This window comes from Spermophilus citellus (genome assembly GCF_964194105.1).
Source record: "Spermophilus citellus genome assembly, chromosome: 18".
Lineage (NCBI taxonomy): Eukaryota > Metazoa > Chordata > Mammalia > Rodentia > Sciuridae > Spermophilus > Spermophilus citellus.
In genome coordinates this window covers 57,125,283-57,142,589 of record NC_138200.1, presented here as the reverse complement: position 1 = coordinate 57,142,589, position 17,307 = coordinate 57,125,283, and the positions used below count along the sequence as shown (strand labels likewise).

At 43.7% G+C, this 17,307-nt stretch overlaps 1 protein-coding gene across 1 annotated transcript in view; it reads right to left on the bottom strand.

The window, feature by feature from the left end:
• The window catches only part of HYDIN (HYDIN axonemal central pair apparatus protein), a gene marked incomplete at both ends in the record, with an annotated part of 332,822 nt that overhangs the window by 136,996 nt on the left and 178,519 nt on the right, over positions 1-17,307 (bottom strand). The window contains one exon of the mRNA XM_081274731.1: positions 3-143. Within this exon, the coding sequence (XP_081130857.1) occupies positions 3-143 (141 nt within the window). The remainder of the gene's footprint in view (positions 1-2; positions 144-17,307) is intronic.

The window sequence follows — 17,307 nt, the reverse complement described above, 5'->3', positions numbered from 1 at the left end:
ACCTAATGGAATCACTATTTTCTACCTCGGGTGACTCTACTGTAGCAGGGACTGCTGGTGAGCTGGCAGATGCTGAGGTTGCTGGAATAGACTCCATCTGGGACACAGGGGTACTATCGGGCTTCTTTGCCCATGTCACAAACCTACAAAGGCATAGGAGTGGGAGGGCTTTTGAAAATTGGTGCCCTGTGGCCAAATCCTAGACCAGGCAGATCTAGGAGGACCACCCTGTACACTCCCATGGACTTGCCTTCTTCAAGTCTTGGCTAAGGTTTCATTTGATCCTAAAGTCTTCTGACCTTCTATTCCAATCTCGGTCCAGTATCTCTACTTGAAGTGTCCACAGGCCTCTGGGCTTCTGCTCTCATACTTGCCTTTAGCTTTCTGAGGACTTGTCTCAAAAGGGTACCTGATACAGTGCCTGGCCTGGAGCACACAGGCAGGTCTGGCTGTGAATGAATGGGGGATCTGCTCCCAGATAACTAGAAAGCAGGGTCAGGACTAGGGTGAGGAAGGAACTCCTCTTCAGGGTCCTGGAAGTGCAGGCTCAGCCTTTTTGCAAGACCTTGCTTCCTATAATGTGGTGTCTCTGGTGCCTTGCTTGCCACACCCCAGTCCTGGTCCCACTGGTGAGTTTTGCGGCCATTCAAGTTCTCTGAGTAAGGGGCAAATTGGTGGCTACTCAGCTGGTGCTGCGCCTGTATGTCTAGATTCCACTGATTAGAAAGACCTTTGGATGTCACAAAGGCCACGGTGGTGGGACCACCCCTATTCTTCCTTCCTCTCAAGGTGCATGTGACTTTTTCTGGACTCTTCCCTTCTCCTTCCTCACCCATCTCAAGCCCTTAATATTAACTTCAACCCAATTTCACTTATATGTTCATTTTGGCCTCATGTGCACTCAGAGGTTCAGTAGAGATGTCATTTACTATCTGAAGCTCCCAACACTGTCCCATTTTGCCTTGGAAGTGCCACAGCATTTCATTATCACTTCTTGTAGGGTGCTGTCCACTGTCTACCATGTCCTGGAGTACCATTTCCAAATTTTCAGGCACTCTATGCCACCTTCATAATTTTTGCCATATGGGTTATTATAACCTAATAAAGCAATTTATTGAAGAAAACTTACACACAAATTACGCTTACAAGCATACAGTTTGATGAACTTTTTTTTTTTTTACAAAGATATGTATCTAAGTAACTACTGCCACATCAACAGACACAATGCCAATCAACCTAAAAAGTACCCTGGTGTAACCTCATCAACTTTATATTCTCTGTGGATTAGCTTTGCCTACAGTTTCAGAGAAATGGAGCCAAAATGCATTCTTCCATGCCTGACTTCTTTTGTTCAGCATAATGTTTACCAGAATCATCATGTCACATGAAGCAACAGTTTTTCTCCAACTGAATAGTATTCTGGAATATGGATTCTTGTCCATCTTGTTGATGGACACCTAGACTGTTTCCAGCTTTGGATACTATTAGTGAAACTGCTATAGATATTTATGTATAAGTCTTTAAAATGTGGACATACGTTTTCATTTTTTTGCTACAATTGGGATCTGGAATGTCCCTCAAAGATCCATGGGTTAAAGACTTGGATCCCAGGTTGTTGCTATGGGAGTTGGTTAAACTTTTGGGAGGTGGGACCTAAGTAGGTGGTCTTAAGGTTATGGCAGGTATGTCCTCAAAAGGGATCGTGGTTCCTTCTTCTTCCTCTCTGCATCCTGGCTCGTGGTGAGGTGAGTGGTTTTTAAAAAACTATTTACTTATTTATTTTCCATTACAAATATTAACTCATATTAATTGTGCATATTAATGGATTTCACTGTGACATTTCCATATGCATATATTGTGTTTTAATCATATTCACCTTCCCTCGCTTGCTTTTACTTCTTTCCCTCCTCCCACCTGATCCCATTCCCTTCCCCTTCCCTAAAAGCTCCTATTTCATTTTCAAGTTCTCTCTCCCCACCATGCTTTTTTAGTTTCTACATATGAGAGAAAACATGTGATACTTGTCTTTCCATGTCTGACTTATTTCGTCTAACATGATGATCCTAAGTTCCTTCCATTTTTTCTGAAAGTAACATGATTTCAATCTTTCTGGCTGGAGAACATTCCATTGTGTATGTAAACTACATCTATCCATTCATCTGTTGGTGGGGACCTGGCCCAATTCCATAACTGGCTATTGTGAACAGTGCTGCAAGATGCAGGTATCTCTTCTGTATGCTACCTTCATTTCCTTTGGGTATGGTTAGATCATATGGTAGCTCTAGTTGAAGTTTTCTGAGGAATCTTCATACTGCTTTCCATAGTGGTTGAACAATTTTATATTCCTATTAACAGTCTATAAGAGTTCCTTTTTCTCCACATCCTCACCAGCCAGCATTTTTTTTAGCAGCCTTTATGACTGGGATGAGGAAAAAGCTCAATGTAGTTTTAATTTGTATTTCCCTGATGGCTAAAAATGTTGTGCACTTGCTCGTGTATTTATTGACCATTTGTACTTCTTCTTTTGAGAAGTGGATATTCACATCACTTGTCCATTTTTGATTGGATTACTTCCTCTTTGGATGTTTTTTTTTTTTTGAGTTCTTTATATATTCTGGAATTTAATCCTCAGCCAGATGAATTATTAGCAAAGATTTTCTCCTTCCCATTCTGTAGCTTGTCTCTTCACTTTGTTCTGGTGCAGAAACTTCCTACTTAGATGTAATCCCATTTGTCAGTTCTTGCTTTTATTTCCTGAGCGACTGTAATTCTATGTGGGAAATTGTTGCCTGTGTCTATATCTTGAAGTGTTATCCCTATCTTTTCCTCTAATAGTTTCAAAGTTTCAGTTCTTATATTAATTGGTCCAGTTTAGTTAATTTTTATACAGGGTGAGAGATAAGGATGTAGTTTTAATCTTCTACAGGCAGATGTTCAGCTTTTGAAGCACCATTTGTTGAAGAGGCTGTCTTTTCTCCAATGTATGTTTTTGGCACCTTTGTCAGGAATCAGATGGCTGTAAATGCATGGGTTTATATCTGGGTCTTCTATTCTATTCCTCTGGTTGTGTCTGTTTTTATGTCAATACCATGCTATTTTTGTTACTATGGCTCCACAGTATATTTTGAAATCAGGTATTGGAATGCCTCTAACATTGCTCTTTTGGCTCAGGATTGCTTTAACTATCTGGGGTCCTTTGTGGCTCCAAATAAAATTTTAGAATTGTTTCTTTCTAGTTCTGTGAAAAATGGACATTGGTATTTTGATGGAGATTTCACTGAATCTGTAGATCACGTTTGGTAGCACAGCCATTTTAACAGTGTAGTTCTCCCAATCCAGGAACACGGGAGGTCTTTCCATCTAGAGTCTTCAATTTCTTTTACTTCTTTGGCTAGGACTATTTCTAGGTTTCCTTTTCTGAGGATATTGTGAATGAGACTGTTTTTCTGATTTCTTTCTCAGAAAATTTGTTACTGATGTGTAGAAAAAATACTAATTTTTGTATGTTGATTCTGTATATTGCTCCTTTGCTGAATTTGTTTATGAGTTCTAAGAGTCTTTTTGTGGAGTCTTTAGAGTCTTCTAGTATAGAATCATATAATCTGTAAACAGATAATCTTATTTCTTCCTTCCTTGTTTGTATCACTTTTATTTTTCCTGTCTGATTGCTGTGGCTAAAATTTTGAAGTGTAGATTGAATAAAAATGATATGAGTGGAAACCCTGACTTATTTCTCATTTTAGGGAAAAGGCTTTCATGTTTTTCTCATTCAGTATGATATTGGCTGTAAGTTTGTTATATACAGTCTTTATTATGTTGTGCTAGAACCCTTCTATATCTAGAGATGAGTGGTTTTCCTCTGCCACACACCCCTACCATGTGCTGCCTCATCACCAGATCACCCCCAAAAAGGGGACAATGGATCCTGGACTAAAATCTCTAAAGTGAGTCAAATAAACCTTTTCTTTGTATAAGTTGACTATGTCAGGCATTTGTTATGTAATGGAAAGATGACTAACCCATTCTTCTTGGTTAAACTCATAGGGAGAGAGCATTGCTGAATTGTATGATATATGCACGTTTAACATTAGAGAAAACTGCCAAATGGTTTTCCAAAGAGGATGTGACATTTTATACTACTATGCATAGTGTCTGAGAGTTCTGCTTAGTTCCACATCCTCATCCATACTTGGTATTCAGTCTTCTTAATTTTACCCATCCAATGACTGTATAGTGATAGCACACTATCATGCTCATTAATAGGCTTATTTTATCACCTTAAAAATAGGCTTATTTTAAAGGAAATTTTTATTTAATTACTGTAAATGAAACCCTAGAATAACCTCCCATTGAAAAATCAATGGGGAAAAAAATCCATGCTATTTTCTTGCCTGGCTCTGAGGCTCTGAGCTGAGCCTTGCTTGCTCTGTTTAAGGAGGATGATTAGTTTACTCTCCCTTTGGGAAAACATGGGGCTAGCACCATCCATGGCTGGGCTTCTTACTCTACAGAACTATGAGCTCTTGAAAGGCAGGATCTGGGGTGTTTCCTTTTTACAGACCCATTGCACATGGTCTGGTACACACTGCATGAGCTCAACAGATGTTTGATAGAATGGATGGATGGAAGGGTGGGTGGGTGGTTGCATGAGAGCAGCTGAACAGCATGTGGGGTCATTCGGCTATTGTGCACCCACTCCTCCATCTGGGATGGCCTTGGAGAAGCGTGGTAAAGGTCTTTTCATCTCCTTTCATGAGCTTCCATTTGGCTTGCTGTAGACCAGATGTCTCCAGTTGACTTTACCGTAAGCTGATGTATCATCCTGGGCAGAGGACCCATGTTGCCTTGGTGCTGGAAAATCTCCTGGGAAACTTGTTACAATATTCTTGTGCCTCATCCTTGGGTAGATTCTATTCTGATTTGATAGGTCTCAGGTGGGGCTCAAGAGTTACATTTTTGAGGGGCTGGGGATGTGGCTCAAGCGGTAGCGCGCTCGCCTGGCATGCGTGCGGCCTGGGTTCGATCCTCAGCACCACATACCAACAAAGATGTTGTGTCTGCCGAGAACTAGAAATAAATATTGAAAATTCTCTCTCTCTCTCTCTCTCTCTCTCTCTCTCTCTCTCTCTCTCTCCTCTCTCACTCTCTCTTAAAAAAAAAAAAGAGTTACATTTTTGAGTCTCCCAGGTTCTCCTAATGGACAGCCAGATTGAAGAGCCACCATAGGTGGGAACAGCAACATGACAGCTCAGGATGCAGTGATAATTAATGTGGGGTTAACACTGTAGCCTTACCAGCTAGGGACAGTGAAAATCAGCAAGGACAATTCTGAGCACTTATTAAATCACCTCTGCTGACCAGGTTAGGTCAGCAGAGGTACCTGGGGAGGGACCCTTTGCCAGACTGCTGTGCACATAATAGCACTCTTTCATCCAACATTTGCAACCCCTGGGATGTTGAGCTCAATGAAAAGAGAATGTGTGGGAATACCTGTAAAGGAAAAAGTACAAAACTATAGAGTCTGCATACCTGAGGAAAAACAACACTTCATTTGACAATGATACCTAGACGAGTGGGAAGTGAGAGGTCTCTTTGGAAACAGAAGAGAGCTAACACAGCCCTTCTTGCTGGTAGGCTGAGCCACAGGAGACAGTGAAACCTTTAGCAGAATGAATCCTTTAACTTATTAAAATCAGAAAACTTGCTCCAAAAAAATTGAAACAAAACATTGATAGAGTTTTTTGGATAGGATTTCACTTTACCCTAAAATATAAATGATTGGGCCCCACTATGCTGACCCAAACAGGGGTAGATTCAGTTATTTTTAAAAGAGAGAGTGTAGCAAACAAGGAAAATCAATATTGCTCCAATTCCAGAGCTATGCCTATCAGAATCAGTGGAGGAGCCGGGAACGGAACAGGAAAGGAACACCTTTCCTTTGTCACTTTGGCTGCGACAGAATCGCGTGAATGTCAAACATATGCTGATCAGCAACACTGGTTTGGGCTCAGCAGTTTCCCTCTTCGTGTTTTATTTTGAGCTCTTGGGTAAGGATCAATGCAATCTTTTTGTGTTGCAAACTACAAAAACAAAACAAAACAAAACAAAACAAAAAAACCCAAAACGACTGCCACACTTAATTCTTGTTCTCCCTTTACTGCAATCGCTATTGTACCAAAATAAAACCCCAAAGAACAAGCTTGTATTTCAGTTAATATTCTGGGTCAGTGTCACATGAAGTTTGCAGATGGAAAGTGTATATGGGGACATCTACTGAAGTCTGTGCAGAATGGTCCAGGTTGTGGGAAAAAATGGTGGCAGGGGATGGGCAGCCTTGTAGGGGACATGCTGGTCGCCTGATTCCTTAGACTTGAATATTGCGAATGTCCCCTACCAAGGGTGAAAATGGTTACTGGCTGTATAAAAACAGCTTGCAGATATGCTTTGTTTGGCTGAATAAAGAGGATCTACAATCCTATTTTTCAAATTAATAAGTGCAGCAGATGCTATTAGTGTGCTGTCTAAATCATCTTTACTAGGAGGACACGCCCTCACCTGGGTGCTGTGGGTGTTGGCTGCACCTTTATCTGGAGCATCACCCCATCCTGATGGGAGCTGCTTCACCTGCCCTGAGCTGCCTGGCAGGTTACATCTTCCTCCCGTTAAGGCCTGCCATGTGAGCAAAGGACTGGCAGGTGGGGGGTGGTGCTCCTGAGGGTCCAGCCTCCTTGTCCAAGTGGAGGAACTCTGTGAGGCAATCCCCTCTTCAGAGCTCCCCCCGGGATCAGGCAGAGGTTGGACCTGTTAGGAAATCATGTCTCCTCCAGCTCCCCCTGCCCTCTCTTGCTTCCCTTACTCTCCTATAGTTTCTCCTGAGAGCCCTCCCTTGACAAGTCACCCGGAGGGCCATCAGCTCAGGCCCTGCCTTGAGGGAATCCGTTATAGCAGTATATGACTCCAAAGATGAGGGACTCAGAAGCTTATAATTCAGGGTTCAAGTACTCCAACAGTGAGACATGCAGATTGCATGGTGGGCCAGAGCAAGGTGAGGGCTCATGGGGCCTGGGTTTGAGTTCTGGTTTTTCCACTTGTACCCTATGTGACCTGGGTACTATATTAGTGATACATCCTTCCTCATCTGCTTGTTGCAAGACTTAGTTCATGTAAAAAAAAAAAAAACTCAGCATGGTGCCTGGGTCATGGCCAATGTCAAATGAAGGTGGGCTGTTCTTGTCCTTGGGGTTGGTAGGGATTACAGTCATTTTTGGAATTCAAACAAGGGGAAGGGAAGTTCAATAAGCTTTCCAATTCCTATGAGCACAACTCTTTGTTGGCTACCTGTGCTAAGGTGGAGTTGGTGAAAGACAGCTGAGTAGCTGAAATTCAAGTTACTCAGACCTGAGGGGATGAAAACCACATTTCTGAAGGTTCTCAGAAAAAACTGCAATTGAAGCTTCTAGAACAGTGGTCCTTGCTGTTGGCTGTCCACTGGGATCATGAGTGGAGCCTCAAGAAAGATGGGTGCATGGGACCCAACCACAGAGGTCCTGATTTACACAGCATCCGTCTGTTTCAAATATGACATGATTCCAAGGTGCCCTCAAGCCTGAGAAGCAGTGGCCAGATGGTGGTGAGAAGGCCACAAGGAAAATGGTGATAAGCAAGTGTGCTGAGTAGGAGTGCTCATTAAGTGCCTGCAGCCAACGTATTCGTCACTCACTCCCCACCAGGTACTACCAAGCACTTTTTAAGCACATTATCACCTTAACAATCCACATCTCCAGTGACAAATCTGGGGCTCAGAGAGCAAATCAGTGGCTGAGCCAAGTTAGACTGACACCAAAGCTCACACTCTTAGCAACTGCGCTGGACTCTACCTGGTCAACTCTACCTGGACTCTACGTGGTGGCGGCTCTCCTGGGTTGCTTCGTGCACATGGCAGCAACTCATAAATCAGGCCACTTCGTAGCAAAAGCACCAGGGACCCACAACACAAGGAATGTGCGATGCATCCTCTAGAGCCTTTCCTTGAAGAGGGACCCATCCCAATTACAGAGTCTGGATGTGACAAGACACTGTGGCCCTTGCCTTGAAGGGATTTCCCAGGAGCGCTGCTGTGAGGCAGAGGACTGTGGCCAGAATCTACCTCAAGGCTCTCGGGTGGGATTTCTGTGTGAAATGGCCACTTCTACAAAGCTCCAGAAGGTGTCCCCACTGCTACATGCTCTTGGAGAGGCCACCAAGCAGCTAGGCTTGTGAAATCGCCCTTCTAATCTGATCAGCTTCAAAGCTCTTGAGAAATACTTTCAAAACAGGGTGGGTTAAAAAGTCAATTTCTTTTAATGTCTGGCCTCCCATAGATGTAGTTTGCTTTGAGGGAATTTTAATTAATATGAACTTGTAGATAAATCCAACAGATTCTTTACGAATCACATCACTAAGCAAACCCACCGACAACCCTGACTCAAAGGGTTCCGATGGGCACGGATGCTTTCCTCAGAAGCCAGTTTAGCTCCCGGGGAGTCTCTAAATGGCTTATGTCCTCCACTGATGTTAAAGACAGTGGGGGGAATGCTTTAAAGAGAAATAATCTGTAATAAAGTGACTAGATTTCTTCTATAAAAGCAGGTATAAAAGCAGAACAAAAATTTTCATAACACTCAAAGTTGAAATTAGTTACCTCATTTATCTATGGAGTAACTGATCTGCTATCTCAGGAAACTGGACTAAAGTGAATTGCAAATAGAATCGGACCACACAGACCACAATATGATGATGATTTTCAAGTTCAATATAAAGGGTCTAAAGTCCTATCCACTCTGTAGGTCGCCCTGTGCTTTGCCTTGAGTCACTTACAGGTGGACCACGAAGTTCTGTTTGAGAGGTGGCTCACAGCTCTCTCATTAGCCTCTGAGGCTGATCTGACCTCCTGGTCAGATAAACTAGCTAATCTATCACAGCAAGAGCGGAGATTCTTGGTGGTTGGGCTATAGGAGGCCTGGAGGTCCCCGAGGAGGCTCCCTCAGACAGCCTACTGTTGTCACAGGGGACTTCAACTTACTAATAATTACTGCATATTTATAACAGGGGTGATGAGATATCAACATTCATTTTATTATTAAACTAAACACATGTTACGGGAACTTTTGCATCCATCATGAGATTTCTCACTAAAATGGGAGTGGGGTCAAGGAACAAGTGGAGTAAGAAAGGGGCCTCCTAGGTCAATGAAATCATCATTGACCTTGAGGAGAAGCAGTTCCAGTTAAGTCAGGGGTCAAAAGCCAGCTCAAATTGGGTTGGGGAGTTAGCAGAGGTTTTCTTAAGAGTTGCCTGCTACAGAGCTGGTGATTAACAGAGCAAGAGGACTGAGACAGTGCATTTGTGCTGAAGTTATAAGGACAGGCAGCATGACCCTATCAGGAGAGAGAGGAGATACTGATAGAAGCAGACAGGAAGTTTGCAAACTAGTAAGATGCTATTTTCTGTCAAAACATTCATACATTTTACCAAAAAAAAAAAAAAAAAAAAAAAAAAAAGTGAAGGGCTCATCTTCCTCTTGAGTCAGAGGGAAAGAAATGAGCTGATGAAAGCCCAGCGGAAAGAAGCCATCTCTGGCCTGGGCAGCAGCCAGGGGAGGCCAGAGGGAAGAGCTGCCCAGCTCAGTGTGGGAGGAACCCTGCAGGGAGGTTCCTGGGCAGGACAAGGGTGGGGAGAGCGGGAGGAAGGGTCAATCCAGGAAGAGCTGCTGGAGGAAGGAAGCCAGAACCCAGAAAGGCTGGGAGGAGGGGCCAGGGGAATGTCCCCATCAGCTTTGCCAGTTGCTTTCCAGAGCCACTGTGTCTAAACTCCCATCAGCAGCGTCAGAGCTGCTGTTCCTCCTGTCCCTAACAGCACTTGGTACCATCATCTAATTTTATCCCATCTGGTGGGTATGTAATCGTGTCTGGTGGTTGTTTTAATTTCCACTTTCAAGATTACTAATGAGGTGGAACATCTCTTTATTCTTTATTGGTCACTCATATTTCTTCTTCTGTGACACAACTGTGCATCATGTTCTCTCATTTTTAAATTCAATTATGTCTTTTCTTTCAAAGGAGCTCTTTATATACTATGCACACTAATCATTTGAAGATAATGCATATGCTAAAAATTTCTCTTGGTTTGTGACTCCTCTTTTCACCCTCTTTCCGGTATCTTTTGATGAATAAAAGCTCTCCGATTTAATGCAGAAGTTATGAATAGTTTCATTGTGGTTTTGTGCTTTTTTTGTGTCTTATTTAAGAGATTCTTCCTTACTCAGAAATTGTCAGCACGTTATCCTACATTTTCTCCAAATTAAAAAAAAATTTGACTTTCATATTTATATCTTTAACCCATATGGAATTAATTATTTGGTATAGTTCAAGTTTAGGGATCCATTCGGGCCCTGTTCTGTATAGAAAATGGACTATTCCTAGATCACTTACTGAATTGGCCATCCTATCTCCTTCCTTTAACATTTTCAATTTTTGTCAGGTTTCTATATGTTACGGGTCAGTTTCTGGGTTCTTGGTTCTATTCTTTTGTTTTGTTTGCCTACCTGTGCACAAATGCACTTTTAACATTATAATTTTACATTTTGGAGGGGTTCGGCTCATCTCATCCCTTTCTTCTTTCATATAAATTTCAGGATCAATCTGTCAGGATTTTGATTGGAATTACATTGAAGCTATAAATCATTTTGAGAAAAAATGACATTTTTACTAAATTGAGTCTTTTACAATCAGTAAAAAAGTTGTCCCACTATTTATTAAGGTGTTCTTTAGGGGCTTGATGAAAGTATTTTACGTATGAATGTTTGTTTTTTGGTCAGATATATTCCTAAGTACTACTTTTTTTTTATTGCATTATATCTCTTATTTTTTGCTATACAGAAATGCAATAGATTTTTATAACTTTAATTTTTTGGTGCTGAGGATCAACTCCAGGGCTTTGCACATGCTAGGCAAGTGCTCTGCTACTGTGCTTGATCCTCCCTTACCCTGATTTTTTAAAACTTAATATCAATGCATCCTCTTTACGGAATCATTTTACTAGTTCTAATAATTTGTAGATTATTTGGGGTTTTCTATATAGATAATCATGATATGATAGCTTCAGTTTCAACCCTCAAGTAACTCAGAATGCAACTATATTTGGTGGTAGTTAATATTAAGAGGTAATTAAGTTCCAATGAGGCCATCAGAGTGGACCCTAATCCAGTATGTGTGGATCCAGGGAGAAGATGCTTCTCTACAGCCAAGATATGGGCCTGGAACAGATCCTGCTGCCTAGCCCTTGGAAGACGCCAGCCCTGCCACACCTTGGTCTCGGGCTCCCAGCCTTCTGAGCTGTGAGAAAACAAAATTTTGTGATTTAAGCCATTGAATCTGTGATGCCTTGTCATGACATCCTGAGCAAATGAATCCAAACACTCAGACTCCTTAGGAACTTTTCTGTGAGAAATCTGGCAGCCTATCCATGCCTTAAAATGTGAAAAAAAATATATGTTTTTGTATTTTGGACCATCATATTACTGGAAATGATGCTCCCTCTCTTGAAAAATTCTTTCTTCTCAATTATGTGGCTGCTTTCTTCTGATTCTCTTACCATGTCTTTTTTCTTGGCCTCCTTGGCTGAGTCCTCTAATTTTGCCTACCCTTTAAATAGAAGTTCCATTCTTAATCCTCTTCTTAGAATCACAGAATGTTAACACGAGAAACCACAGTATCCTGACACCCCTAACTCCTCCTCTGCAAAGTGAAAAGGACCGGGACCCAGGAAGCCAAGACCTCACAGCCACTCAACGTCTCCCATGTCCTCACTGGACCAAGCAGGACTCAGATCTTCATCCTCATTGCTGTCACTTTCTGAACCTTTCAGAAGATCTTAAACGAACAGGTGGGGCTCTGGGCCATGGGCTATAATGTGACAGGAGGAGCTAAGTTGTACCATGGGGACTTGAAGATCTATGTAAAAAATAATCGAATGCATCCCTGAAGTCCTGTTTGCTGGGGACGATTTCTATTGTTAATCTGGTGTCACACGGCACCTTCCTACACACCATGCCTCATGCCGAAAGAGCCCAAGTTTCTATTTTCTACATTGATTCTTACTCTGGGGAGGGGGAGTGGCAGCTATTTGTGGTGCTTTAGCGTGATCTTTTCCAGTCACAGACCCTTGTTCTCCATCTACCGCCAGTCTTAGACTGTCCCCCCTGCAACCATCACCTACCTAGTTCTTTCCGCCAAAACAAAGGCACCAACCTTGATGCACCCATTCCTAACCCACCTCCAGCTCCTCGAGAAGTCCCACCCATTCCTCCTCTACAATACCTCCCACCTGGCCATAAACCACAACAATTTTCTTAAGTTAACAAGGTCCTTGGTGGTCCAGAGCCTTGTAAATTCAGCCCAACTTCAGGATCATCATTACTTGTTGATTTCTCCTTCACAATCTTCCTGAAGTGAGCTCAAGGGCTGGGCCAGCTTGCTTGTTCTTGCTCAGGCTCACATGATTCTTAACGAGGCCAATATGGTTTTCTTCCAGTGTTGGGAGGTTCAAAATGATGGGATTAAAAGTAGGTTCTACAGTAATTCTCTGGTCAACACTGTGGTTGACCCACATGAAATTCCAGAAGGAATTCAAGGTACCTCCCACCTCTGTGTGGGGCCTCACTTTGGAAGCTCAGGGAGGTAGCGGGGCCATGTAGTCTGCCTCTCTATTTCTCAGCTCACAGAACATGTTTTCTTCATACATGTTCTTTCAGAGCCTTTGATGGTGAATAGGGATGAGAATACACAAGATAACTGGAGAAATACTTAGACCACCACCACCACCATCACCACAAGCTTTAGTACCATCTTTGACTATTTATTATGTAATGGGCATTTAATTTGACAGCTCTGTGAAAAGCACGCATGTTCTGGTGTCTGAGTTTCCAATAACTCCAACAACCTGCATTAATAACCATGGTTGGCAGAAAATGGCACTCCAAAGATGTCCATGTCCGCATGCCCAGAACCTGTGAATATGTTAACTTATGTGGCGGAGTTTTTGACAGATGTGATTAAGTTAAGAGAATTTGGATGGGACATTATCCTGGACTGTTTAGGGAAGCCCAGTGTAATCAAAGGGTCCTTAAAAGTGGCAAAGGCAGGCAGAAGAAGAGAGTCAGAGAAAGACAGGATGACAGAAGCAGGGTCAGACAGACGCTATGTTGCTGGCTCTGAGGCTGAGGAATGTTGATAGCCCCCCCCCACCCCCCCAATGCCAGCAAGAGAAACGATTCTCTCAAGTCTTCAGAAAGGAAGGCAACCCTGGCTACACCCTGATCTTGGCCCAGTGAAGCTCATTCTGGACTTCCTACCTTGAGAACTGTAAGATGATAAGCTTGTACTGCTTTGAGCCACTAACTGTGGTAATTTGCTATGACAGAAAACGAACACAACTGACTTGCTCTGAGAGTTAATCATGTGTCCAGTGTTTTGTGTGTAGGAGCCCAGGATCGTCAGTGCCCAGAGTGTGGTAGATGAAGTAATGACAAGGCTTTTCCTGGGAGCTGAGAGTCAGGCAAAGACTTACTGACACAGTTTTTAATTTAGCGTGTGCCCCAGCCCTCCATTCATATGTTGAAGCCCTAATCCCCAGCACCCTGGTCTTCCCAGGTGGGCCTTTGGGTTTAGATGAGGTCATGAGGGTGGGGTCCTCGTGATGGGATAAGTACCCTTGGGAGAAAAGACAACAGTGTGCTTTCTTTCTTTGCTATGTGAGCACAAGGCGAGAAGCAGACAGCCCTCGCCAGAACCTCATCATGCTGATGCCCACACCCCAGACTTGCAGCCTTCAGAAATGAGAAAATAAATGCCTATTGTTTAAGCCACCCTGTCCATGATATTTTGTTATGGTAGCTTGTTCTGGTGCTGACTAATATAGTGTGTGCTAGTGTAGGAATTTCTTTCAACACTGCTTTGTAAGATTAAATAGACTTAATGTAACTCAAATAGTAATTCAGGATTAGCCAACTCAGCCCCACCCCCATGGGTTCCTAGAGAAAGCCCAGGAACTGCGGGGAGGAAGAGAGGAGGAGGGAGGACTAGGACTCCTCTGTCCCCTCTTTCACTCAGCATCTCTGCTCTCAGGTGATTTACATAAAGAAGGGTTCTGCTGTAGAGTCTGAACATGCCAAGTGAAATAATATGCAGGTGTATAACTTATACTTATTTAAAGACATTTACTATAGAGCAAACTTTAATAAATCATGTCACAAATATTATATTTAATTATAGTTATATTCTACATGCACTTCAAGCCTAATTAAATAAATGGTGCTCTTGAGAAGCAAAATAACCCCTTAGATCTTAGGTCTTGTGTGTCGCCCCTCCCTTCAGTTAGACATTGTTACTTCCCTTGTGGCAAGGAACCAAGCTGTAGGAATGATACCCAGAGGAAAAGCAATTCAGCCTCTGTGGCGTGAGGCAAAACTTGAATTTCTAAACCTGTTAAGAGCAGGATGGTGCCAGAGATTCATGCCCTTCTGAGTGGGTACAGGGGGCTTTCCCTAGAGCTCCTCCCACCCACTTCCAATGGGAAGGGGGCAGTGGCACTGCGGGCAGGATGCAAGGCAAGACTATAGCCCCACGGTGACGCTCTACCCAGGCCATGGCTGCAACTCTAGAACCCGTGGCCTTCCTGTGATGGCATCACAGTGAGGAGAGAGCCAAGGGGATCAGGAAGCTGGCTCTGCTGCCAACGTGCTCCCTGGGGGCCCGATGTGGTACAAGAGCTGAAGGGACACCCAAGGTTTCTGACTCTGTACAGTCAGGTCAAGGAAATCCTCAGTTCCTGCCTGAAGGAACTACCTGCCTTTCACAGTCAGTTGGGGTGTGGTTGTCACTAAAAAGTGACACACTCTTAGCACAGGAGGCCCCACTTCTTGGAGCTCTCAGCCACCGAGCCAGGGGCTCAGGATCAGTCTGGGAACCTCCTTCTCTCCACTGGGCACTTGGCCTGCCAGGGGCAGCAGGGGTCTCCTTATCCTGCTAGGGCCAACTGACCAAGTTCTTCCCTACCCCAGGAGACCCTGTGAGCATTCTCTCCAGATTTTTCCACTGGGCAATATTTGAAATATGGAGAAGCAGAGGGCAGCGTGTTTTTAAATTGTGTCTTGAACTAGCTGTGGGTTTTTATGAGTCTGTTGTTTCCCATCTAGTTCAGAAGTTCTTCATGGGCAAAGACTGCTTCCTACTTAAACTCTCTCTTCTTCCCTCCCTCTTTCCTTCCCTCCTTTCTTCCTGTCCTTTGGGCTTATTCTGGATATTTCTCTGTCTCCCTTCCCCTATTTGTAAAGTCACAACAATAATAGTTTTCTAAATAATTGCTGTGTACAAGGCCTGGGGAAGATGAAACAAGGCCATCTTTGGAAATGCCTAGTGCATACCAAGGGCTTATCTGTCTACCTTGTGCCCCATGAATAGTTTCCATGCTTATCTCTGTTGGTTCCTCAACTCCCATAGACCAGGATGGGTCTCAGTTATCTCTGTCAACCCCACAGCACCAAGCACAAGGTCTGGATAGAGTATTCACAGAAGGTTCATTTAAGCAAAAAATGGGCAGATAGTAATAAAACAGACAAATGTGCTATGATCTGTCAGAAGGCAATGGTTAAGGTGGAGGCTTTGCAGTCAGTGCAGAAATGGTTTGGGAGCCATTGTGTGGGCTCAGGTATTGGGACCTCAGTTTCAAAGGGGGATGCTGCTCACCCTCACCCTCTAGAGTTAGAGTGGTGCTGGCCCCGTGGTATGCACTCAGTTATTGTTATTGCTGATGGTTAACTGCAGAGCTTTCCTCTCATTGCTCCCAGTATCTCCCTATTGAGGATTTGGCATTGCCCAGCTATCTACAGAAAAGACTTCCTGCTTGAGAGATTTTTCTTTGTGCTCTGGAAAGCAGTTAAAAGAGCTTTTCTCATAATAAAGATGTGAATTCGTTCATACTGTACTGGTGGTCTTGGCCTAAGGCCTCAAAGGCAGGCATGCTACCTTTCATACCAAAGATCAAAACTGCAGAACCAGGAAATATAAGGCACCTGCACAGCTGGTGCTAGGGGCTCCACGGTGTCAGGGCTGTGCTGGGAGTGAAATCTCATCATGGGATGCTTCTCCAGTGTCTGAGGGATAGAGCAGGTTTGTCAAGTCTCTGGGATACTGCTAAGGGGGTCTTGCCCCTCAAATAACCTTCTAAGCAGCTTAAACCCATTTCATAATCAGAGGCCCAACTCTTGGCTTAGGACAAGAGAGGGAGATACCATGGGCCTTCATCAGTCACTATGGTGGGCATCTTTGTTCTTGCTGTCTGGTATCCATCCTCTCTTTCTCTGGTCAGGTACCTTCCATGTCCCACCAGGAGCCAGCCTGTCTCTAACTTTCATAGGGCTAACACTGATTTCCCTAGGTCAAAGCTGAGAGGCACAGGAGTCCATCAGAGCCAATGAGCTACAGCAAACTGTTCACCAGGACTTCCCCAAAGAGTCTCTACCTCTTCTCTAGACTTAGCATATGGAGAGCTGGAGCTGCTGAGTCACCCTGAACTATGTGTGCAGGACCTGGCTGAGAATAGAGCCAGCATGGCAGAGGGCAGAGCCAAGAGGCAGTGGAGGAGACACCACGTGCAGGTGACATAGTCCTAGCCTTGGATTAAGCTGTGCCTGAAACGGAAACCCAGACTTCTCAGTTACATGAATCAACAATTCTGCTTTTCTGTTAGAATCAGGCTCATAATTGCTTACAACGAAAAGATTCCTTATTTTACAGCTATTAAGTGAACCTAGTTCACTAGGACCTGTGAATGCGACCTTGTATGGCAGAAGGGACATTATAGATGAGACTACAGGAAGGCTCCAGAGAAGTGGAGATTGTCCTGGACTCTCTGGGTGAGCCCACTGATAAAAATAACAGATGTCCTTAACAGAAAGAAGCAGAGGATGACAACACTCCAGAGAATGGAGGAGAGACAATGTAAGATCAGAAGACTTCAGGCTTTGGGCTTTGAAGATGGAGAAGAGGCCATGGGCCAAGGAATGCAGTAACTCTAGGAGTTGGAAAAGGCAAGAAGAGGGATTTTCCCTAGAGCTTCGGAAGGAGCACTGGTGGTGGCCCTGTGAATACCCTGGCAGTAGTCCAGTAAGACGGGTTGCACACTTCTGACCTACAGAAAAGGAAGAGATGGGAGATGGGGTAGTTCCTGCTCCTACTGGGCTCATTATTTGGGCTGTGAAATCCATCTTCC